This window comes from Amblyomma maculatum, chromosome 10 (genome assembly GCF_055883805.1).
Source record: "Amblyomma maculatum isolate TAMU_Amacu chromosome 10, ASM5588380v1, whole genome shotgun sequence".
NCBI classification, from domain to species: Eukaryota; Metazoa; Arthropoda; class Arachnida; order Ixodida; family Ixodidae; genus Amblyomma; species Amblyomma maculatum.
The window spans coordinates 28,278,055-28,304,817 of NC_139353.1; the positions used below are offsets into that span (position 1 = coordinate 28,278,055).

At 48.2% G+C, this 26,763-nt stretch overlaps 1 protein-coding gene across 2 annotated transcripts in view; it reads right to left on the reverse strand.

Moving 5' to 3' along the window:
* Positions 1 to 4,390: 4,390 nt before the first annotated feature.
* Positions 4,391 to 26,763, reverse strand: part of LOC146175982 (uncharacterized) — a 79,109-nt gene continuing 56,736 nt past the window's right edge. For both annotated transcript variants that reach the window (XM_084582340.1, XM_084582339.1), the window contains exons 14-16: positions 8,878 to 9,248; positions 7,978 to 8,193; positions 4,391 to 6,742 (exon numbers count right to left, since the gene is read on the reverse strand). In XM_084582340.1, the coding sequence (XP_084438466.1) occupies positions 6,254 to 6,742; positions 7,978 to 8,193; positions 8,878 to 9,248 (1,076 nt within the window). In that variant the 3' untranslated portion in view covers positions 4,391 to 6,253. The remainder of the gene's footprint in view (positions 6,743 to 7,977; positions 8,194 to 8,877; positions 9,249 to 26,763) is intronic.

Below are 26,763 nucleotides of genomic sequence, written 5' to 3' on the forward strand. Positions count from 1 at the left end.
TTAGTGCTGAAGCTGGATTTTTATATCGCACACGGAATCTCGGACGCTAGCACAGTCTGGCTATACTCTGAGGTTCCCTCAAACAAAAGAAGTTCTACTCTCTCCATTGTACAGACTTTTTCCTGCGCTCGGTACAAAGTCTTTTTTCCCCGTCTCGCTTTGTCTTAATGTCGCAGTCGACTACGAAATGTTTTAATTAAAACCTTTTAAACCACCTTTTCCTTCAAGACGAGCCGAATAACTTTGAAGTCCAGATGTCTTATAAATAAGCAAGTGCGCACTTGTCACACCCGAGAAAACCTTTGGCTTTCTGTCCACGTTTTGCAAGCCCGCGGACTTGTTGACCATGGGCGATAAATTAAATAAAGTGCGCGGCTCGAGGTAAGAAAAACTAGTTTTCACAACCCGCTTGGAATGCAAAACCACTGGACGATAGGCCCCCAACCGAGCACTCGCACTACAGCTCTATACGCAAATCACTTGTGCCGTGTCTGGCACAATTCTGCGAAACTCCTGCAAGCTTTCATTTACTTAAATTGCCGGCTCGCTCAAGCGCCGACCTTGAGACTAACTGCGCATTCCGTGGTACGTTTTGTTTAACATTACGCTTTGCGAAACCGAGTGCATGCTGCGTCTAGGAAGGAACAAAGAAATGTGCAGATACTACTACAACAATACATGATTTAATCAAGTTCGTTGGAATTTGCTTCTTCTGAACACTAAGCCTGAAGCGACTCAAAAGCCGTATTTGTGTTTTTTGCACAATCCCTCCGGGCATGTCGCCGACAAGCATAATATTGGGCAAAAACCTGCCATTCATAATATCCTTGAGCAATGTTTGAGCACGACGGAGCACCTGATCCAACAAGAAAGCTCTTAGAATACCCCTTTAAGAAAGTCAAGAACAAGCAAAGGCGTTAGGCGGACAGAAACAGGCCAGATTTTAAAGGTCCCTAGGCGTCAGTGGGACCAAGCGGATTGGCGTATTGAGGCACCCACAGCTTCAGTATGTGCAACCCGCCGCGGTGGCTGTGGTTAGGGCGCTCGACTACTACCCAAGGATGCGCGATAGAATCACGGCCTCGGCGGCCTCTTTTCGATTGAGGAAAAGTAAGGTGTCCATGTGCTGTGCGATGCCAGTGCACGTTAAAGAACCCTTGGTGGCCGAAATTTCCAGAGCCCTCTACTACGAAGTTTCTCATAGTCTTATTCGCTTTGGGACGTTAAAACCCATAAAGCAAACCAAGCTCCAGTATGTTCGTAAAGCGTGTGAAGTTACACATATAGTGTCGCACGCTTAACAAGGTGGCACCGGGTTGTGCTTTAAATGACCAAAATGAAATGTGCAGTGTCATATCGCTTGTTTGATGAACGCCACACGCATCAGAGCATTTCTGGAACCTGGCAATTGGCACACGACCATCAGGTCAAAACCCTCGTCTCGCAGAACGAACTCAGCGGGTCTGGTAAGGTTCATGTCGATAACCTTTTCACATGAACGCGTCCTCACTGATTTGTCACAGATCGAATCACCACTTACCTCTTTTGACGGTGGGGATAGTGAAAAAGCGCGCTCAATTTTCATCGTAATAACAAGCAAAGAAACTATGCCTTGCTGCTGCAAATGCTCTCAATTTATAGTTTGTTTTGTTTACGAAGCTTAACGTCCCAAAGCAACTCAGTCTATGAGAGAGGCTGTTTGGTTGTAGTCTCGAAATAATTTTATTATCATACAACCGGATTTCCCAACAGTTGACCTAGGACCTTGTCGCGGCCTCGATAAAGCGCTGAGTGGCGACTTTTATATCTGCGTTTTCTTTTACGAACAGTCCTTGTTGGCAGTTATGTTAGATTTACCGATGGAAGGATTAAGCGAAAACGGCAGTCTTTACGCCAGGTAAGAGGGTTTTACGGTTGAAAGCCCTGTGTGTTTGGCCAATATAAACGACGTTGAATTTAGTGGCAGTCTTGTTCCTCTTTGCACCATATCAGTCACGTACATTCTCAGCCTTGAAAGTGGACCTCAGACTGCGCGCTTTATGGGAGCCGGTTAAGGGATTCGGAGAACGCGCTGCATAATTGCGGCAACATTCCAAGAAGCCCTTCTTCGCGACATCTTAGACAGAAAGAAATAAGCAGTTGAGGAAAATTTGTATACACATCGTTTCGTAGCACGAAATATACAGGAAAAACGTTCCGACCTAGAACAGGTGGCATTGGCAGGGAGTTGGGCATTTACGATCACGAGATAGTGGCTGCCATTTGGGCGTCAAGAGTACAAGACAACTTCTTGCCAGAGCAGACGCAGTGATGCTTCACTGAATTAACAGGTTTCTTTGGTTACGCACTATTACGCGGCTAAGGAAGTGTTCTCTTGAGGTCTAAGTTACTTAAATTAAACTGCTCCGAAGTCACATTTTTGCAAGTAGCTTATGAATTACGAGGGGATAACTAGCAGCTTGTCGGATCTAATTAGTAGTGACGTCTAATTTAAAAGTTAATGATCCTCACGCCAGGCTCTGTTCGGCTGGAACAACAGATCAAAACAACAAAACAAAAGATCCCCCATATCGCGGTATGTATACCCCTGAAGGCAAGGTAATGTAGCTCAGGTGTGGCTAGGTTTGTTAAACATCGCACAACCTATAAATACGTCTGCGCACGCTGCGTAAGATTAGGTGCGGCTAAAGTGAAGCGCTGCTGGCGGTTAGACATTTCATAGCACTGGCGCCGTGTGGCCCTGTGATCTGTTCGTCCGTCTACAGTTAGCCCTTTTGTAGACCGACATTTGTAGGCAGATGCAATGCTTCGCTCTGCAGGCACGAGTCGTGTCTACCACTAGTGACTGAGCGGAATAGGCCGCGCGAAACCAAAAATGGTATACTCGGCTTTACTCTTATTTTCACTCTTACGGGTGGTGCCCCCTGGAAGGGGTCTATACAATTTGTTGTGGTGTTCAAGGCAAACCCTTATTTATGGCACTGTCCTTAAGGTGCTTTTCCTTGCTCCCTGTATAAAGAGCATGAAATAACAGTAACCACCATCCCTAATATACCCTTGTTACACGGACAGAGTTAACCGCGGATACCGAACTGAATTGTGTTATATCTCAAATGGTGGTTCGTCGTTGTTACACAGCACTCCAGAGTCCTCGGTTATAGGAAGCCTTACTTGATTATGGCAGCTAACGCCTCCTTGGGTGTAAAAGACGAACTGACGCAACAATTCGGCGGAACGAAATGCCGTATGCAAATATGTGCGTTATTTAGAAGATATTTTTTATAAAACAAGATTTCTGTGAAGAGTATGTTTTGTGTCGCAAATTTATTGCTTGGAAAAGTTTGTAATATGGGCGCGGCCGCTGCCGTCGCACTGCCTCCGTCCATGGACGCCGCCATCTTCTCGGTTAACGACGCAAACCGAGGTCGCAAAGCTCGGTTCGCGATAACCGCGGTTAGTGGCGCAACCACGGTTTGGTCCGCCGTGTAACATGCGCTAACCACGGTTTCGCGTAACCGCGCTTACGCTAACCGCGGTTAACTCTGCCCGTGTAACAAGGGTATTAGTGGCTCAGTTCGCCGTCGCCGAGATTTGAGGACAGAGTCTCTCCCAGGAAAGATGAAGTCTCAACTAAGTCATGCCTGACTCCTGCTTCTACCAAAGATGAGAGGACATGCCTCGGAGTGTTTAAACAATTTGGCTTGCTTGTATTAAAGCCAATAACACTGCAAAACTAGCTTTATAACAGCCAAGAAAAAAAGTTTGAGACAAAACGTACTACGAGCCAGCCATTGGGTAGCGCTACCGCTACAATCACATACCACGGTGATCGCGCGCCATATTTTATTCTGCTATGGCTGAAATTTATGGCTTAAACGTCAGCATGGTCGAACTGCGTGACAGCTAATATTTTTAATTTGAACGAGGTCAATAACGATGATTTAACCATTTTCCCCACAAATTGAGCAGAAATCTGGGAAAACTTTGTGGTATTTGGGAAATAGGTACTGAGATTCATACCCTATTTTGTAGAAATGCATCAAGATTGGATACAAATAGTCACGGAGATAATTGCAGCGCGGAACAGGTGATGTGCGGAAGGAACACGGAGCAGATTGCACACAGCCCAATATTTCACGAGAGGTTTGTAAAGAGCTGGAGAAGAATCGTAGAAATGATCGGCAGCCGGTTTTTATAGATGTTGCTTGTGGCTGTAATGACCCCACGTTCTAAAGCAGCTCCCCGGCGATCGTCTAGAACGTAAATGAGACGCTAACGGGACTGCCAGCGATATGCTTAGGACACCTTATAAGGCGTCACACCTCTAAGCAAGATCACTGGACGCCATTAGCGACATAACATTAGACAACACAAGTAATTCATTCCCAATAGAGACCCCCTTCTCACTTTAATTCCTCGGTTTTAGAATCCAGACACGGTGCCGTGTGAAGCCTGATAGGTAAATGAAAGCGTACAATCTATGGATTTAACGTTAAAAAAATATAGCCAACACTTGGCCACAGCACCTCTGGACGAACAGATGGAACGCTCTCAAAAGCACAAGCATTGCGAATTTAATGCTAATAACAAAAGTGTACAAAGTCCTGGTACACACCAATGATTTCGAACAAAATGCACTCGGATTTGCTTATCCGGCACATGAACAAACGACGCATTATAATATGTCACTGGTCGCTGAAGCAGCTTGTGAATGAGAGTCACAAAGAGTATTATCAGGTACCGTCACTCAACACAAAAACACATCTCTAGATGGTAACAGAAAGTAACATGAAATACTTTTTTCTGGGCCTTATAATTAAACATAAAACAATGGGCGTATGCACTTTCCAAGAAAATGCAAGAAAGGTATTTCCTGAATTAAGACCGATGATGGTGTACAAGAGCTTTCCTGAAAAGCGACGGTCCTTGCTAACCCTAGTCTCATGAGCTAATAGCCACTCCACTAAGAGCATTAAGTACAGGCCCCATTTTAAGCAACGACGCCAAAAAGAAAAAAAAATGACTAGATCATTGAACACTTGTACTGAAAACTAGTACTCGAATCCTTAACGTTAAATGAACACAACGTAGGTGAAATCGTTTGAACTATACCGTTCGGAATGATTACAGAAAAAATGAGATCACATTCTCCACAACTCGTGGGAGGGTCACATCACGTCACAGAAATCACTATGGAATGCTTTCAGCAAAGGAACATGAATTGCCGTCATCACGGGCGGCTCGTGAAAGAAAAAAGGCCAACATAATATGTTTCTTTCAGACCATGAAATAAAACAAAAACATCGAAGTTTCAAAGTTTGAACAGCTGTTTCTTTCCAGCTATCAAGTTTTCTTTAAAGCGCCAGAGCTAGAGTAAAATGCTCTGCAGAATACGAGAAAAAGAACACGGAACAACCCGAAGAGTTCTACGCTGACCACGAGACATGTAAGGCTTTTGCGCTTAATGGCCCATTACAGCCAACTTTACGCATATTCTCGGCGCGACCAACTTTCAAAATTGAGCAAGTCTGAAAACAGCTGAGTTTAAAGGTCTTCTGACCGCTTGGCACATACTGAATGACAATGATAAGAAGAAACAAAAACAGAGAAAACGGGCTGTCAGAAGAGATAGTACCTGCCACGGAACAACAAAAAGGTCACTTATCCCAGTTCAGACACGGAAAGCAAAGAAAATTGAAATGTCTTTTCCAAGAAAAAAAAATACACCAACCTTCGACAGATATTTGCACGCAAGGCACAGACAATAACACAGACACCCTTGTGCTCAGTGTCACAAAGTAACAACAAAGAAAATGACCACATACATTCAAGAAAACAGTGAAGCAATTATAGTTTTTGCTGAACCTGTATGGTCTGTCTACAGCATAGAAAAATGCGAAAATGGACTAGAACAAAAAATGGGTTTATGAAATACAAGTCTAAACGAAACTGTGCGATTGTGAACCGAAGTATCCCCCCCAACTTCTTGGTATTTCTTCACAACTCCTAACCACGTAAACTTTGCACAAACCTTGCCTAATAATTCCAGCTGTGATAAAAAATCTGCAAAGCTACCTTACAACGTTATAGAGGAGGAACGATGACCGCTATGCGGAGACAGCAAAGCTCGGATCATATTAATCGAGCGGAAACACAAAACACAAAAAAATGATATGACAGAACTGCGATCATTCACCAGGTACATAGACAACAGCAGCTTGCAGCCATCGCGTTCAGCAGCTGCATCCTTAAATTAACAGTCCATGATGAGCTGTTCGGGGTCACTATGCAAGCTGTCTCCCGACAAAATTTCGATTCTGTCGTCTTCTGTGGCGGCTCTTGGACCCGACATCTCCGGCTCTTCGACATCCGGTTTCTCGCTTGACGCGGCAGGTGCGTCGTCCTCATCCTCTATCACAGTGACAGAGCTCGGCTCCTGCGGTAGCTCTTCTATGACAACGCCCGTCTGTTGATGCTCTGGAACTCGCGCGTCCTCCAGAGGCGGTGGTGGCAGAGCGATCAACTGCGACAGAGGCTGAGCCGTGGCCGGTGACATGTGCGCTTGCTGCTCGCCGGCAAGGCTCTCTACGGAGACGATCCGCATCGTGCTTGTCTCCGCGTTTTCCATTGTTGCTGGCTCAGAGGTCAGAGTGTATTTCTGTACTATCTGCATGCTCCGAGTGCGCCGGCATCGAGGACAGTCCTTGTCGTTGCCCGTGAAGTAGTAACAAGAGTCGCAGGCCTGCGTAAAGCACCGATGTGGAAAAGGAGTTTACCAAGTTGGTACACCTGGCATACTGAGCATAGCGGCGCATATTTGAAAATATAACAGGGAAGATGAACGAGGATCAACACTATAGTTCCATATATGCTTCATTCGTGATTGCTTTGCCAAACAAGAACGATAGAAAAAGTGGGGGGCCATTTGATTTCTGCCCTAATTAAATGTGCGACGTGACAGAGTTAATGGTTCCCGTGTAGCCCACTCCCCAGCTCGCGGATCTCCGCTTGTGTGCATGCACTTCGCTACTCATTCAGTCGCTACCTTTTACAGAACAGGTCGAATAATGGGCTGTTTAGCCCATGTTGACGGTAAGGGTGAAACAGCGCTAAGATGACGGGACCACAGAGCGCGAATCCCTGTCGAAAGCGAGCGCAAGTGTGTGTCTAGCTCTGTTGTCCTGTCGTCGTAGCGCTACTACATACTTACTTACATTATTGTGCATTCACAGGCAACCGCATTATTAGACAATGAACGTGCCCGCATGGTCTTAGGATGCAGCAGATGCAGAGATGGGCATGCAGTTCATTTCAATGCCGCAGTCGGTATGACACTATGATAGCTCTGAGTTTCGGTCTAATCAGTACGTCCGGTTTTTCTACATGGTCTGTGCGCGGCGCTACACCCTTGGCCTAGTGAATACGCTCTGCTTTCATGGTTGCCCAGAACCAGGCGCTTTGATGTGAAAACGGAAGGGATTGAGACTTGCAAGTGGTGAAGGAGAGAGACGTTCACATTGACGTCGTGGATGACGAAACAAAACGAGATAGCGAAGAATTGAAAGGGATGTAGTACGCTCGCTTTCGCTTCAAAGATACGGAATGCCAGGCCACTTACCAGTGTACGCTCGTCGACAATACCGAACAGGAATAAATAATGCTTCTTATATCCGCTGGAGGCAGTCTCCGGGGAGCACAATAAATGGAGAACATTAAGCACGTCTTCAGTGTACAAGATACTTTGTTGGGCGAGTTGGTACTTATTCATTATTAATATAAACAGCGCGAACACGAAGACAAGGGACAAGAAACAAGAAAGCCACAGTACAAGCGCTTGTACTGTGGCTTTCTTGTTTCTTGTCCCTTGTCTTCGTGTTCGCGCTGTTTATATTAATAATGAATTCAGTGTACAAGACAGGGTCGGATGTTTTTGCAAGGGCAAGGAGATATAATAAAGACCATGCTCCCAACGCATACCTGGCAGTGCTCTCCTGCGAATAGGTTGCAGCGCACGCAGATCGAGCAGTGGTTGGTGGCGCCGTGGAAAAGCGTGTTGGCGCACCAGGAGTACTGGGCGGGCTGGCTGCACCGCGGACAAGGCATGGGGCCCGGGATGCACTCCCGCACCATCACCGACTCCGGGCAGCAGTTGAGCCGCACCTGCTGGCACAGGTACCACGGCAGGTCCGACACCTGCGTGGTGTCACACCAAGCGACAAGACGCCGCCCCCTTCTTAAGGTGCAGTAGTGGAAGTGTCGCGTACATCACTCCTTTCCGGAGAGGTGTGGTCATAATCGCTAAAGCACGTGACTACGCTACAGAAGACTGCGCGAAAGCGAGTTAGTAGGAATCAACCTGAAACCATTTCCAGTTCTGGCAGCTCTTGATCCTCTCATATGACAGTGGCGCGAGCATAAAGGACACTACAAAGGAGCCCGATGCTATAGCATAAAGCTCTGTCGCTGAAATAACCGCCTGTGACTATGTTCTTGTGCCTTATTTTACAGCTATGTTCTGATGCCTAATTCTAGAGCTACGTGTTGATACCAAATTTAAAAAGCACTCTTTACATGCAGTATTGCTCCAGACTAGTCCGCCTCAGCAAACAGGTACTATGGCCAAGCTTTTGCCAAATACATAATGAATGCAGAAGCTGCACAGTTTCGGAGACTCGATCCTGGAATGCCGCCCAGAGATCAGCTTGCGCAACTGCGCATACAGGGTAATGACCATCAGGAGGGCATTCTGTGTACATGAAGGGCTGCGAAGCCCTTGCACTAGGCAATATATCAGAACCGGTTCGCTACTCGGCCCTCAAGACTGCCGAAAAAGAAAGGACTCCGTAGCAGCCGCCGAAGATATCACCGCCGACCGACCTGGAAGACTGCTTGCATGAGGCAGTGGTCCGCCTGGGCCTCGCTGAGAGCGATGCCCACGGCTTCGAGCAAGTTGAGCGGGTTGTCGCAGGCCAAGCAGTTGCATCGGCGCGGGTCGCACTTGGTGCGGGCCTTGGCGCACGAGCACCGCGCCACGCGGCAACTCACGCGGCATGCGCACGACGGTGGCGAAGACGTCTGCGACGAGCCAGCGCTGCCTTCCGCCGAGGAGGAGAAGGGAACCAGGGCCAGAGACGAGTCTCCGGGAGTGCCGGGCGTTGCCGCCGTCGGCTCGCCGCTGGCTGCGCTTTCGCCCGCCCTGCTGCGTGCCACCAGGCCACGGCGACGTCCAGTGGGAGTCCTCTTGACGGCTGCGAAGATGGACGCAAATTCTTCGCGGCCAACTCGGCACAGCGAATGTCGATAACCACGCTAGGCTTACCAGAAAAAATTGCTGCGGGAAGTGCTCGAAATCGCGAACGATACTGAATTATTGAAAACTAACCGACAAGCGTGTTTAGCAGTATCACACTGTATGACAGACAGTGCGAAAGCACACAAAGCTATAACGGCAATACGCAAACGGTCTCACCTTAGGGTTCCAAAGTCTCTCTGAATATTAAATGCGATTATGTGCACCTTCGTCCGCGAAAGTCGACCCGCTAGGCAGGATACGTTGTCCACTTAATACTTTTACCCCAACCCTTTTCCTGTGTAGGCTACGGCGACTTCTTTGTAATATTTTCCAGTAGAGTTAGTTGTTGGGCAAGTTGGTATTCTCAATTTAAGCTCATAGTTTTCAGCACAGCGGCCAAAGAAAGCAAGAAGGAAGAAAAGAGGAGTGAACACTTTTTTGTTCGTCCCTCTTCTTTTCCTTCCTTCTTTCTTTGGCCGTGTGCCGTTGCGCTGAGAACTATGAGCTTAAATCGTAACTATTTTCCTTCCTTCTTCAGGTGGTTAAAAGCCATTCAATTAGGAAGATCTTTTAGCCCGCACTGCATGCTTCACTACACGAAAGCGATGTAAGAGACGAAAGTTTAGAACGACCATGAAAGCAGATACTGAGCGATAGTGCATACTGATTTAAAAATTTTACATTAGATCACTGCACAAACAAACGTAGGTCGTGATAAATGCTCAGGTTACTCCGGCTTGGCATTTCCAGTTTCGCGGTCGCTGTTGCATGAGTTCACAAGCTGCGCAACATACAGCAAGCCTGGCTCGACATGGAAAACATCCAGCGGTTAAGACAAGTAAATTAAGCAAATTGAAGTCTTTTTCTCACAGACGTGCGCAAGCGCATAGTCCAAATGAAAACTTCGCATCAGGGCATCACAATCCCCGCTTAAAATAAACACGGCTGTTTACGAACGTCCAGCAGTGCCCAAGAAATAAAGGCATGCGACGCGATGACGTTGAGCAGTCTGCCAGAAATTATTTTCCCCGTTACGCTATATGCGTACGAAGTACAAGTTCCGTCTTTTCCAACGGCTCTCCTTTAAGGCAGCGCGGTCAAGCATATCCGCGCGGTGACTGTTGCGAGCCAAGAGACCATATTCATCTCGGCGCTCCAGGAGCCCCGTGGTTGTTTCCTCACGAGGCCTACATACGACGTCGACCCCAATGATATAAGGCAGAATACACAAAGGAAAACTCATAGAGCGATCACTTCCGGTACCATCAGTCTTTGTCGACGACAGGACAACACGCGGCAACAACACGACAGAGAGAGGCGCCTTCATAACGGCCCATGCAACAGCAAGCCACGGCTCGCACGCCCATACGTTTTGCTCCGTAACACTTGGATCTATGCTAGAGTCTCCGATTGTAGAAGTCCTTTATACGCTCAAATTATGGTGTGGAATAGTGTGCGTATCAGTTTCTTAGTAAAAAAAAAAAAAATTAGAACTACAGGAAATTTCTGCTGTATCTGAATTTATGTGCGGTTTTTGAGCGTCTACTTGCCGTGACAGCAGAAATTTTTGTAGTGACATCAGAATTTTGCGTAGTCAGCACAGAAACATACCGCAGAAGTACACAAAAGCTTAATGTAAGGACACAAGTGCACAATATTTTGTCACATTTCTGACATGATTAAGTTGTATATATATATTTTTTGCGACCAGGTTTTGTCGTAGTCTATTAGATGCCGTTTGCTAGGGCAACTAGAACCTCACGAAATAGCCTCAAGCAAAGCGTCATGAAACATAAAATCAACTATTTCCGTCGTCGTGCAATACGCCGTTGCACGGGCAGGAAAACAGGCGACGGATAATTGTATTCCGCCGTGGTCAGGGCTGCCCCAGTAGAAAGAGTATTCACAGTGGTCTAAAAAAGGCGTGCAGTAAGCATAGCTAGCAAATTAACCAAACTTCAGCTGGCCGAGTAGCTGCGCACAACTACACTGAGTGATAAGTGCAGTTTCTCTGAAAGCGATTAAGGCTCCCCTCCGGGAGAAATATGAGAAGGTCCCCATTAAAAGCTATCGGTGGCTCCTAACAGTGAGACACGGTTTTCTGTTCGTGTAGGGAGGCTTTAGATTATCTGTAAGAGATAAATGTAAGCCGGCCTCTAGCAATTAGCTGATACTTGAAACAGCCCGCTAAAAGCGTACTACTATACCAACTCAGATTTCACACTCTATGAAAGTTTACGGGTCAACTTTTACAAGACAAATATTTAGAGCGAGTTTAGCGTATTTAGGTGAGGGGCGAATGTGCAAATTCATTATGGCACGGGGCAGGTGTCCACGGAATAATTAGCCGTGGCTTAGCTCAGCTAGGCCAGGATATATGTAGCGAAAGCATCTGTGCCTGGGCTGGGCTGCCTACTCATCTCCAATCCAACCTAATCCCATCCAATCCAGCGTAACCCAATCGAATTCAGTCTAATCTAATTCAATCTAAACCAATCCAGTCTAATCAAATCCAGTCCAATCAAGCACAGTGTCTTCCAGTGAAATACAATCCAACCAATCCTGTCCAATTCAATCCAAACCTGTCCAATGCCGAGTACACGCTCGCCCGAAATAGGCCGCTGAATAGCCAATCATCATCACTACTATCATCCTCACGCTAGAGGAGGAGAATTAAGATGCGCTATTCACTCCAAACAAATTCATTGGATACTACAGCAAGTTGCACTCAAACCTATCGACCTCCCTATAATTACCCTTCCTTCCTCGCTCATACATAACCTCATAGTAACCCCCATTCCAAACAACGTTGCACCCAATACTAACCCAGGTAGACGTTCCTCTCGCTTTTGCAATCCAGTTCACCCTACTGACTCCACGATCGTTCACACAGATGTATCACGAACTAACGTCGGAGCGGCTGCTTACTCAATTGAGAGCTGTAGCGAGGTAGTGACGAGGCTGTGACCCTCGGTCCTTACATAGATCCTCCTCCTACAGCGACTCTCGAGACCCTGCCAATAGTCGCCAGTATTCAAGAACTCGCACAAGTACCCCCTAACCCTTCAGGATATACCATATACTCTGATTCAATACAGGCTATACGCGCCATTCATACGGGTCGCATTCCTGAAGAACGGCAGGATGATCTACAAAGAGCTCTCACCAAACTACGTCCCAACACTGTCACACTGCGGTGGATTCCTGGCCGCACTGGAATCCCAGGCAATGCGGTAGCGCATAACTTCGCCAGCGAACTTCAACACCGGACACCTGGGATTCGCTTGCCTTATCTACCCACGTGGGACACTACTCTTTACTACAAAAATGAAATCAACATTCACTATGACAACATTAGAAAAACTCTTCGTGCACTACTTCTTCCTGATAAATCTCTCACTACCACGCAAATACGCATACCCATGCCACACGGGAAAATCAATGTCATTACCACCTAATGACATTTGTTCTGTTCAATGTCATTTGTTTCGACGCGCTGCTACACGACCAAAACTAACGTCATTTGCAAATGATGGCAATTGCGATGGATACACAAATATCGGTGCGCCTTCACTACGTTGCGAGAATGATGAGCGCTGCGAACGAAAGCAGCCTCTAAATTCATATTCGCGTCTTTAATGACTCGTAACCAACGTGTTGATTACGAATACCCATTACGATGTTTACACCTGCACCGGTACCCCGCCGGGGTGGCGCAGTGATTACGGCGCTCAACTACTATTCCCAAGGACGCAGGATCAAATCCCGCCCTCGGCGGCAGCTTTTCGATGGAGGCGAAAAACAAGGCGCCCGTGTGCTGCTGTTGTTGTGGCTGTAGAAAGTAGGAAAAGAAAATGCAAAGGCCTGCTACTGGCTCTGTAACTGAGCCACCTCCGCTGCCTGCTTTTATTTATAGGAAGGGAAAAGCTCCGCTGCCTCGTGCAGACAGAAGAGAAAATAGAGAGGAAATAAAAGGAGGAGGGAGAGAAAGACACGCGCCGCAACAACAGCCGTCGTCCACCACCCAAAACGGTGGCGGGTGCAATGACGACCTACAACAGATAAAAATTCTGCGGCAGGCTAGCCCCCGCCGAAAGCGGCGGTGACCTACCTGACCCAGCCCCATCAGGGGAGGACCTTAAAGACCTACCGCTGCTTGAAGGACGCGAAAAACAAGGCGCCCGTGTGCTGTGCGATGTCAGTGCACGTTAAAGAACCCCATGCGGTCGAAATTTCCGAAGTCCTCTACTACGGCGTCTCTCATAGCCTGAGTTGCTTTGGGACGTTAAACCTCACAAACAAACAAACAAGCACCTGCGCCGGTGGCGTTTGTTTACGAAAGGGTAGGAAAGGTGCGCGCTTCGGCGCCCGCGTGTGAAAATATAATAATAATAATTGGTTCACAGGAAGGGAAAGGCGCAGTATCTGTCACACTTGCTATGTGGACACCTGAACCGCACCGTAAGGGAAGCGAGGAAAGTGGGAGTGAAAGTGGAAAGAGAGAAAGGGGAGCCGTAGTGGAGGGCTGCGGAGTAATTTCGACCACCTGGGGATCTTTAACGTGCGCTGACATCGCACAGCACACGGACGCCACTTCGTTTCGCCTCCATCGAAAGGCAGCCGCCGTGTGAAAAACGCACGAATTGTTTCAACAACGTACACTTTGCACACTAATCCAAGTTCAACACGTAAAATAGGCAGCGTCTAGTGTACTGACCGACGACGCTATTATAGAACCTTCGAGTATCGCCCGGCAACGTAGCGCACCACAGCCCCGTCCCGTCGAGTCCCGTCTTCGCAAGATCGTTTGCCCGTCGAAAAATGCCGGACCCCAGCCTCATCAAGAAAGCAGACAAAATCGCATCACTTTCCGTACGGATGTCGCGACTTTACCGAAACGGTGCTGCCCGCGAGAGCGGTGGACGACGGCGCTCTGGCCGTGCGCTCGTCACGGCCTAAACGGTTTCGCATCGAAGCCACAGCGGACGGCGCTTTGGAAATGGCCAATTGCCTATTCGTGGAACTGCCTTACTATAACTTCAATTGTGTCATAAATTTTCTCACAGTAATTCTCACAATTTACCACAACAGCTACCTGAAAGAAAGATTACTAACAAGACCATCTTACATATCACGCATTGATCACCGCCATAAAGTTGGGGTTCCATCTAGTCACACAAAATGTTTCCATGACTCATTCATACCTAGAACTTGTGTCAGTTGGAATCACCTTCCCCATGATATCGCATGTATAACAGATAACGACGCACTTCGCAAAGACATTGTTTTTCTTTGAATGTATCTATGCTTGTTACGATGTTGTTTGCCCTTAACTTCCTGACATAGTTTTTACTTATCCCCACTGCATTGTGAAGTTTTGTTTTCCTTGTTCTTTTGGCGCATGTTTTTTGTGTACTTGTACTGCATTTTTTTCTGCAACTTTGCTGTACTTTCATATACTTTTATGTATCCCACTCCCCCCTCTGTAATGCCCCCGGGCCCTGAGGGTAAATAAATAAATAAATAAACAGATGTAGTACTTCTGGCGACGCATTAGCAGCAGAGCTACGTACTACGTACAGCACGAGACCGGCGAGCTGCCTACCGTCGGTGCTGCGGCTGCTACATGGCTGAGGGCATACCGTTGATAAGTAACTAGAGCGATTTTCTGCCCTCAGCCATGTAGCAGCCGCAGCACCGACGGTAGGCAGCTCGCCGGTCTCGTGCTGTACGTAGTACGTAGCTCTGCTGCTAATGCGTCGCCAGAAGTACATCTGTTTGAAATATAATATATATATATATATATATATATATATATATATATATATATATATATATATATATATATATATTTAGATTGCTTTATCCAAGCGCGTATTATTTAAGATGAACAGATTTTAACATGTTTTTCTGCAGGTGGGATGTCCACATTTACTTCCCCACCCCCCTTGCTTCATCCTTATTCGACCTCGGGCGGGCAACTCGCCCTTTCTCTTGCCCTTATGCACTATACTCGGACCAGTCTTCGTAGCCTCAGTCAGCATCGCATGCAGGTGGCCACACCATACCCACCTTTTACGAGAAGAACCCACCTAAGCTCATCGCCCATGCGGCTTACACGCCAAGTATTATGGCCCGCTGGCGTCAGTATACGGAGAAAATGATTACGTGCCCCCACTGTACGACTCTAACCTGCGGCGGCATATCTCATTTACTTTGGGATTGCCCTGCTTTTTCTACTGGACACCCCGAGATCGAACCCTACCGCCTGAACTACCGTTCCCTTCTAGAAACTGATGCTAACGCACAGATGATATTTGCCAAGTATGGCTGGCTTAGTGGCCTGGTTAGAGCAATATGATTTGAGTGACGACCTAAACAATGAAGATTATGTCTACTCCCCTTTATCCCCATCCTTATCCATGAGCCTTCCCATTCAATAAAGGACATTCAATCAATCAATCAATCAATTTCTGACGGTGGCGGAAGGGAACCGCTGTTCGCTGTGCCTGCGCCGATGGATTGCGGTAGCCGCGGCCATTGCCGCCCGCGCTGAATGCGGTGGCTGGTTGACTGGTTGGCTGGTAACGATGATTGAAGTTTTTTTCCCTTTTTTTTTTTTCTCGCGATGCTATTTGGTATGTTTCACATAATGTAATGACTAGCTACAAAATTGTAAATGAACAGTAGTATTATGCCCCGCCGGGGTGGTGCAGTGGTAAGACGCCCGACTACTGTGCCGGAGTTCCCGGGTTCGAACCCGACCGCGGCGGCTGCGTTTCGATGGAGGCGAAACGAAGTGGCGTCCGTGTGCTGTGCGATGTCAGCGCACGTTAAAGATCCCCAGGTGGTCGAAATTACTCCGTAGCCCTCCACTACGGCTCCTCTTTCTCTCTTTCCACTTTCATTCCCACCTCCCTCCCTTCCCTTACGGCGCGGTTCGGGTGTCCACAGAGCAAGTGTGACAGTTACTGCGCCTTTCCCTTCCTGTGAACCAATTTATTATTATTTAACAGTAGTATTATAATGCCTGCGACACTTTTGTAGTTTATTTTGGGTGTATATTCACGCCGAGTCTCTGGTGTCGAGATAACATATGTCCTCGCTGGTCGCATTCAAATGAGTTCCTTAAACTTACTCAATACCTAATGTCGTTTTCATCGAATGTCATTATATTTTCTCGTGTGGCCGCAAACAAATGTCATATGATGGAAATTACATTAAATTTACAACTAAATACACACTCCTGCCCGATCGTTTCTATACCGAATCAGACATACCCCAGCATGTCCAAATTGTTCTGAGTACTATGCAAACTTGGACTATTGCATGTTTTCATGCCCTGTCGCAATTAAATCAGCTCGCTTTCCACACCCACCTCCCCCAACGTGGCGGGCTTGGTTAGAGTCTGACCAGCTGGCCCCGCCGGGGTGGTGCAGTGGTAAGACGCCCGACTACTGTGCCGGAGTACCTAGGTTCGAACCCGACCTCGGCGGCTGCGTTTCGATGGAGGCGAAACGAAGAGGCGTCCGTGTGCTATGCGATGTCAGCGCACGTTAAAGATCCCCAGGTGGTCGAAATTACTCCGTAGCCCTCCACTACGGCCTCCTCTTTCTCTCTTTCCACTTTAACTCCCACCTTTCTCCCTTTCCTTACGGCGCGGTTGCGGTGTGCACAGAAAACAAGTGAGACAGTTACCGCGCCTCTCCCTTCCTATAAATAAATCAGTGCTATGTTGTTGCTTACAAGTGAGACAATTACAGCGCCTTTCCCTTCCTATAAATAAATCTAAATCTGCATTAAAGGCGATTCATCTTCTGGTTGCTCCTTGATTTCCAGACGGCGCGATGAGCGCGCGGCGTCCGCCAGCAGCGGCGGATGCTAGGCAACGACTCTGTGCTTCCCGCCACGCGAAACTCCTGGTTCGTGATCAATGTAGCTTTCGCTACAAAACGTGCGACATATATAGCGCCCTTCATTACATATATGTCGCACTTTTTGTAGCGAAAGCTACACGCCCTTCTTTACATATTACCCCGCCGGGGTGGTGCATTGGTAAGAAGCCCGACTACTGTGCCGGAGTACCTAGGTTCGAACCCGACCTCGGCGGCTGCGTTTCGATGGAGGCGAAACGAAGTGGCGTCCGTGTGCTGTGCGATGTCAGCGCACGTTAATGATCGCCAGGTGGTCGAAATTACTCCGTAGCCCTCCACCACGGCTGCTGTTTCTCTTTCCACTGCCACTCCCACCTTCCTCCCTTCCCTTACGGCGCTGTCGAGTGTCCACAGAATACGCGTGAGATATACTGCGCCGTTCCTTTTCTGTATAGGATAGGATAAGATAAACTTTATTGCTCTACTTTACAGATATTATTGCCGACAGAGTTCTTCCATCCTCTTTTCGTCGATGGCTTGGCTCCGCCTCACAGGGTTGGCGCCCCTATTCCAGGGCACCACTGAGTTTTGCTGCTCGCTGGGCATGGATGACCAGTCCTCTTTGGAGGATTGGGTTGACGCTGGAGAGCATACTCTCCCACTGTCCCGCACTCGGATTTTCTAGTTTGTGGAACGGCTCTGTTTCTATTGCATTCCCAAGTGATGTGATATAGGGTGGGTATAGCACCGCCCCATAGACGTTTAAACGTTCCTGTATTGGTTCGGGAACATTTTGCTTAAGATGTGTAAATTAGGGAAGGTTCCAGTTTGCAGTTTCCGCCAGTAGACTGCTTCTTGTTCATTTAAGAACCAACTTACATATAAATAAGAAGAAAATCGAGGATTGAAAACACGGTGTTACAGGGATTGCCATGGCTACTCTGAATTTTCGCTCGTGTCACTAAGCTTAAGCATTGCTTAAACCCCCACAATTTTTTGTTTTCATTTAAGGACCACAACGGGAGGGCCATGCACCTGCCCGTCGTTGTCACTGCTCCTTTTCCTCGCTGCAGATGCCATTCTGGATGATTTATTTATAGGAAGGGAAAGGCGCGGCAACTGTCTCACTTGTTTTCTGTGGACACCTCAACCGCGCCGTAAGAGAAGGAAGGAAGGTGGGAGTGAAAGTGGAAAGAGGAGCCGTAGTGGAGGGCTACGGAGTAATTTCGACCACCTGGGGATCTTTAACGTGCGCTGACATCGCACAGCACACGGACGCCTCTTCGTTTCGCCTCCATCGAAATGGAGAGGCGTCCGTGTGCTGTGCGATGTCAGCACACGTTAGATCCCCATGTGGTCGAAATTACTCCATAGCCCTCCACTACGGCTCCTCTTTCTCTCTTTCCACTTCCACTCCCACCTTCCTCCCTCCCCTTACGGCGTGGTTGCGGTGTCCACAGATGGGAGACCTTGTTATCCAGCCCCGCCCTGTCAATTCAGCTCGCACTAACAGATAGGGGCCAGGAGCTGCTGGGAACATATGGGTCCCACAAATAGGGAACCACCCCGTCTGTTCCTGCGTGCACCACCGATTTATTTCGGGCCCGATAAATGTTGATTCATCATCATTGACGGGATAGTTACCACGCCTCTTATTTCCCCGTAACACCCATCACCGACGATGACCGGTTTCGTAAAAGAATGGTATATCTTAACGCGCTGCGCTCTCGGCGCAACTACGGCTTTCAAAAAGGAAACGAGCCGCACAGGCAGCATTTTGTTTAACAGTGTTAAGCATCCCAAGGGATAGACTGCTATGTACTCCATCGATTCAAATTTCAGGCATTGTACGAAACTTATCTTATGAAAAGATTGGGCAGCGCTCATGAACATGCGCGCGTTTTTAAAAATAACTAAGAAGTTGCGACAGCACAATTTGTGTTAACAAAATCAGTATAGAATTTTGGCCGCAGTTTTCGGACTTGTTGACTTTCCTTTGTTGTTAATCATGTGCATTTCCTGTTTTGGTCATTTATCGCCGCTCATGTGAATGTCTAATGCTATGTAATAAAACTTTTTCTAAACAGCTGATGCAATGCACATGCTTAATTTATGTTGAATTGTATTGCTATTGTTTCGAGCAGTAGCGAAATCGTGGTTGCGCTGTGGGGAAGGTTCCTAGCCGGAGCCACGTTAGGGGCGTCCCGTGAATTTGTCGCCATGACACCCTCAACGCCGTGGAGCCCTTCAAAGGCCTTGGTCTTCCATGTAGACCCTGATGTGACCAATCCCATGGCCGTCATTGACGAGGCGGTCTCAATAGTGGGTTTATCCGAACTTTACGGTGCCCAGTATATGGGCGGTCAGCCCTTCCAAGTAACAGTATATATAGAGAGAGCATGGATTTAATTACTCTAATCGTTGACGCCGGCTGCCTTGGCAGTGAGCCTATACCCATTGCTCCTGTTGAGCCTCAAGTGACCACCGTGACCTGAATTTTACTGCCGCCTTACCTTACCAACAGAACGCTCGCCCAGGTCCTATTAAACATGGCAAAGTCCAGTCTGTCACTGCGGGCCAGATGGGCTCGCGCAAGGGCGCTGACTAGGACGCAATATGTGCGGATGTAGATGTCTACGTCAGCAGTCCGCAACTATACCTACGCGTCGCTGGTCATCGCGTAACCTTGACTACCTAGGTATGCAGCGTGTTTGCCGGCGATGTGACTCCTCGGAAAACCTTCCAGCGCAGTGCTCGGCGCCTTTTATTGTAGGCGCTGTGGTGTCCACGGTCACCAAGGCGAAGGTTGTGCCCTACCCTGCCGACGCTGCGGTAATGATCACCTGACGGTGACGTGCCCAATAGCCCGTTCATATTCGGACGCGGCGGCAAGTGCATTTCCCCCGCTTATACCCGTAAAGACTGCAGTGCCGAAACTGCCCACTTCAAGAATCCAATCGCCACATATAGCCAAGCAATGCGTTGCTCGTGCTTTTTGCGGGGCATTCCAGCAGAGAAGGGATTAGGTCTCATCCACGACTACTACTGCTTTCACTTTGTATATCCTGGCTTAGCTGCGTTAAGTCACTGCCATTTTTTTTTTCGAGAGCGTCTTATTAAACCATAACGCGCTCCGGGATGCGCAGTCTGTTTATCTCCTGAACCAGTAAAGTACACTGAGCGGACTTTCAGTGCGAAGGCACGTAAAATGGAAAGCACAAGAGCTGTTACGACTTTCACTTTTTACTTTTCTCACCTTCACGTGACGAAAAATCAGAGATGCCGTTTCACAAAGCACGAGAAACATGCATATCGCGCGCTACTGCGCCGACCGTGATTCGGAGGTTTCTCGCGGAGGCCGCTGGTGTCCAGGAATGATCTGGAGTTGCGAATACAGTCCAAACTGTGATATCGCCTGCACATGTACTGTACGCCAGTCGTGCGACACGCACTAAATTATTAACGCGGAAGCATTACTTCGCTACGTTCGCAGATTTCTGTCCGCAGACCGCGTCCGCAGACCGCGTCAGCAAACTCGTGTTGGATGACCCTGTACGTACAGGGTCATCCACTTCTAGCAGTAACGTGGTCACTGATTTCAAAGTAACATTGCGTTGCACGCAGACGCATATCGATGTAAAGCGATGCAAGCACAGAGGGAGCGGACGTGCAGCTTCACACACACACACACACACACACACACACACACACACACACACACACACACACACACACACACACACACACACACACACACACACACACACACACACACACACACACACACACACACACACACACACACACACACACACACACACACACACACATACACACACATACATACATACATACATACATACATACATACATACATACATACATACATACATACATACATACATACATACATACATACATACATACATACATACATACATACTGGGTGTCCCAGCTGTAAGACCTCAAGACCCCGCCGGGGTGGCGCAGTGGTTACGGCGCTCGACTACTGTTCCCAAGGACGCGGGATCGAATCCCGGCTTCGGCGGCAGCTTTTCGATGGAGGCGAAACGCAAGGCGCCCGTGTGCTGTGCGATGTCAGTGCACGTTAAAGAACCCCAGGTGGTCGAAATTTCCGGAGTCCTCCACTACGGCGTCTCTCATAGCCTGAGTTGCTTTGGGACGTTAAAGCCCACAAACCAACCAACTAAATGTAACTAAGGTTTTTAAAATACGGTGAGCCCTAGCACAGTCAAACCAATTAAGAGCTGTGCAGAGTCGCCTATGTTAATCTGCAGTATTTTTCATTCACAAATGCTAATTAATTACTAACGACTATTTAGACATTTTTTTAATTATTGGCTTGAGAGAAAAAGCGGAATTGCAAAAGTTGTAGCTCTTCTCGAAAAACGGCTAGCTATGTTGTTTCCATCAAGATATTATTTTCGTACAGTGATCTTTTTTACCAGCCGAAAACGACGTCCCTGGCGTTGTAAAAAGTGTTCCCCGTGACTGCTGCGCCACTTTACAGCACCGAGACGCGTCCAAGATAACAAAACCTGCTTTTCTGGCCCGATGAAACTGGTTGTACGCACTTAGCCAACGATTTAAAACAACAGCTGGTCACGTGACAGCTTTCTTGAAGGCCTAAAATAGGGTTGCGTAAGTCATAGCGTGCTGGAAACGTAGCTAGCCGTTTTTCGAAAAGATCTGCAACATTTGCATAGACACGTTTTCTTTCGAGGCAATAATTAAGTATGGCTAATTCGTATTTACTAATATTCAACTTCGGTAAACGAAAAATCCTGCAGATTAGCATAGGAGACTCTGGGTTTTTCCTGCCATCCCAAGTAGTATTAGTTGCGTATGCAAATGGAGCTGCAACGAACTGAGTCATTAATGTTAAAAAATTTCGTTTATTCCTGATTGTTAGACAGGCATCTAGAAAGTGCATGCTTACCATCGGCCGTAAAGGCCTATCAGTTCATAAAACACGAGACCCTCACACAGCACACAGCAATAGTACCGAGCTAGTCTGTGCAAAGCAGCGTAGAACGAAAATGCCAATGCTTTCAGCAATCTCTTCACCTTAAGAAGACATTCTCGTTTATTTTAGCTGTCAAGTCAATACCACGTAAAAGAAATAGACGCTCGACAAAAATAATGAAATGCGTGTCAATATACCGGCACCGTTTAGCGTTAAACAGCAATCTGCACGCTGTCACAGAAGCGCGGCGTTATTTCTTTCCCAATGGTAGCAACGAATTTAAAAAGATAAAACAAGTACGTTCCGAAGGTAATCGGACAGGCAGAGCGCAATGCCAGAGGTTATCAGCGTTTCCAAAGCGCCATCGCCATAGCTGACGATGACTATCATTTTCCTTACGTCGAGACGATAACGTTTGCCGCGGTAAGATCAAGCGCCGAGGCTCCCTAGCCAGGGAAATCTGCACACGTTCTTTGCGCGCTCAGTTTCGGTTGCGTGCGGAGAAAAGCGTCGCATTTGCGTCAAGCTGCATGGCTCTAGGAAATGAGTGTCTTCGTTTCAAAAACAGATATGGCATCGTCTCGTTCACGGCATCAAACTGCTCATTGGCCATTGGGAATAACCACCCAGCTACGATAACTAAGAAGTTAATTATTGAATTTTCGTTATTTGTATGATTAATTAGCGGCATCTTGCAGCATGCTACGATGACCACTGGTGCAGAGAGTTTGTTGCTGCAAATATTTTGTGTCTGTTTTGAGTCTACAGTTTTTTAATATTCCCTGAAACCGGAAAAGACGAAGTGTGGACGAATCGCTGCTGGTTGATGTTGATAATTGCTGCATCAGCTTGTCTGTAAATAGAAACGTGAACCTGCCGGTGCTTCCTCCTGCCTCACAATATATATATATATATATATATATATATATATATATATATATATATATATATATATATATATATATATATATATATATATATATATATATATTGTGATGTACTCCGCCGAAGACGAAGTGAAGAGTGCAGGAGCAAAGGCGAAGACGACGATGAAGGGAGAATAAAGCTGGGCGTTCGAAAGAACGGCCGCGTCTCTGCTTGTTCTCCTTCACAATGGCGCAGTCGACAGGATGCTCACAAAGCAGCACCTGCCGTACCGTCCCTAGCCCGCCCATGGACGAGCATGCTAAAGGTGAGCCTTCCGGTCCTCAAACCTTGAGTGCCCTGCTGCACCGGCACAGGGCCATTTTCGCGGAGACTAGTGCACAGCTTCCTGGCACTGATTTGATTGTCCACCGTATACCAACCGACAATCACCCGCCCATAACCATTCCGCTGCGGCGCTACGCAGAGCGTGAGCGAACAGTTATCGCTGAGCAGGTACGCGACATGCTGGCTGCTGGCGTCGTAAGACCCTCCTCGAGTCCTTGGGCAGCCCCTGTTGTTCTCGCACGCAAGAAAAACGGCACTCTGAGGTTTTGCGTCGACTACAGAGAGCTCAATAAACACACGATACCAGACTCTTATCCGCTTCCTCGTATCGACGACACAATTGACGCCGTCCGACACGCGAAATACTTTTCATCTCTAGACCTGCGCTCCGGGTATTGGCAGATCAACGTCGCCGAAGAGGATAAGCATAAGACTGCTTTTCGCACCCCTGCCGGGCTGTACGAGTTCAATCGCATGCCTTTCGGGCTACGTACAGCTCCAAGCACTTTTCAGCGCGCTATGAACATGGTGCTCGGCTCTCTCAAAGACCACGCCTGTGTGGTCTACCTCGATGACATTTTGGTCATCGGCGGCAGCGAAGATGAGCATCTCCGGAATCTGGATAATGTTCTTGTCTCGTTATACCAAGCTGGCTTCCGGCTAAACCGGGAGAAATGTAAGTTTGGCCTGTCGGAGATCTCCTACCTCGGCTACAAAATTTCTGCGGAGGGCATTCACCCGCTCCCAGAGCGAATAGAGGCCGTCACAAATTACCCCACGCCTAACAGTGTGAACCAGCTGCAGACGTTCCTTGGCATGGCTTCCTATTTACGGAAATTTGTAGCCAATTTTGCCACCACAGCAGCTCCCCTCACAAATTTGTTAAAGAAGGGTGAGAACTTTATATGGGGTGAAAGGCAGCAGCGAGCCTTTCAAGCGCTCAAAGATCAACTGACTCAGTGCCCAGTACTTAGCCACTTTCGCGAAGACTGGCACACGGAAGTGCACACTGACGCCAGCCAGGTCGGCCTCGGGGCAGTCCTTCTCCAGCGCGACTCACAGGGTGCTCAGCACGTCGTTGCATACGCTAGTCGCAAACTGTCCGCTGCTGAAAGCCATTACCACTCCAACGAGTTGGAATGTTTGGCGGTGGTCTGGAGTGTCGACGATAAGTTTCGCCACTACCTTTTCGGACGGAAATTCACCATCGTAACTGATAATTCCGCAATCGCCTGGATGCTCACAAAGCAGCACCTCAAGCACAAGTTCGCTCGCTGGATAATCACGCTCCAAGAATACACATATGATGTGCGACATCGGGCAGGGGCTCTTAACTGTATTGCAGATGCCTTGTCGCGACACCCCAGTAGTGACGGCTACTCTCGGGCTCGGCACAGCGAAAGTTGGCTCTTATTTTGTCAGCAGGATATAAAGAAGGCCCAAAGCGAAGACAGAGATTTGGCGGCTATCATGGCTTCCCTTGGGGACACTGGAAACAACTCCAAGTTTGTGCTGCGGGATGCTACGTTATACCGCCGACATTGGCTCAAAAACCGCAAGGAAGAACAGCATCTCCTCGTACTTCCTGCTGCTCTCCGCGGGCAGGTGCTCCACGCTATTCACGACTCCCCCACAGGAGGGCACATTGGTCACCGAGCCACGTTGCGAAAGGCGCAGGAGCGCTTCTGGTGGCCCAAGATGAGCAGCAACATCCGCACGTACGTTGCCAGCTGCGAGGTCTGCCAGCAGTACAAGCGTCTTCCAGGCTGTCAACCCGGGCTTCTAACGCCAATCCCTTTGCCTGAGACTGTATTTGACACCGTAGGGATCGACCACATTGGACCTCTGCCGACATCAGCAGTGGGCAACCGGTACATATTAGTGGCTGTAGATTATCTGTCAAAATTTGTAGAGGTTGCTGCTGTACCCTTCCTCGCTGCACACTACGTCGTTGAATTTTTACAAGACCGGTTCGAATGGCGGCATGGGCTTCCACGAAAACTAATATCAGACCGCTCTGCCACCTTCCGGAGTCGCGAAATCCGTGCCTACCTGCGCCGGGCGGGAGTTGAACACCACTTCGCATCGGCGTACCACCCTCAAGCGAATGGTCTCACCGAGCGGACGAATCAGACCATACAATCGCGACTCGCTCCCTTCTGCATGAACAACAAAAAAGGCGAGGCAGACTGGGACCAGCACCTCCGGGCGGCGGCCTATGCTGTCAACACTTCTGTGCAAAGTTCTGCAGGAACGACGCCTTATAAAATTGTGTACGGACAACAGCCTCAACTTGCAGGAACGTGCAACTTAGAATCACCTATCAACATCGGGACTCCTGTACCGCGACAGGCAGCTTATCAGCTCATCAGGTCAGAAGCACGGAAAAGAGCGTCTCGGGCGCAACAGGCACAAAAACGCAACTATGACCGCCGACATCGACCAGCTCCTCGCTATAGAGTTGGAGATGAGGTCTGGGTGCGACGCGGCCTACAATCAACAGGGTGTAAGCTGACCGCGAAATATGATGGGCCCTACGTAATAACTGAGCGCTTAGGTGATAATACGTGGCGTGTGTGTACTGCGGCGTTTCAAGCAGGCTCGGACGGGCGGAGGAGGAACAATTTCGCAGTGCACGTGTCGCGGTTAAAGAAAAGAGTCGTTCGCCAGCAAGACTGATTAGGACTCTGCTGTCTCTTCTTTTCAGGTCCGCAGTGATGTGGGGTGAGGCAATTAAGGACCGCAGTCGTGGCCGAGTGTGATGTACTCCGCCGAAGACGAAGTGAAGAGTGCAGGAGCAAAGGCGAAGACGACGATGAAGGGAGAATAAAGCTGGGCGTTCGAAAGAACGGCCGCGTCTCTGCTTGTTCTCCTTCACAATATATATATAGCGCCACTTGAGACCAGAAACACCAGGTGTGGATCCCTGTGCGCCTGCCTGGCTTGTGTGACAGAAACTGATCTCACGGTACTTCAGACCTTAGAAAGTTTTGCGCCGTGTTACGGAAGTGACATACGAAGTCCTTCCAGTTGGCACTATGCAGCCCTCGCGTCGGCAACCGCACTCCGAGATCGCGCACGTTGTCCGCATGAAGCCGTATTTCACGCGGTAATGTGCAATGTGCCTCCCCGCCTCCGTTGTCTATTCTATTCCTGTGCTGATTGTTTCTTTTCGCTTTTACCGCCGATTTCTCATGCTCAGCCTCAACTTTTTTTTTTTTTTTTTTTTTTTTTTTTTTTTTTTTTTTTTTTTTTTTTAAGGAAGAGGAGTAATGCCACCTGGTGTTCTCAGGTGGCGCCTGAAAGAAAAGGACGTTGAAGTTGGTTCGCGCGCTTGTCGGCGGAACGCTGCTTGCTCACAAAGCCTCGCCTGCCTTTTTTCGCGAAGTGTAGACCTG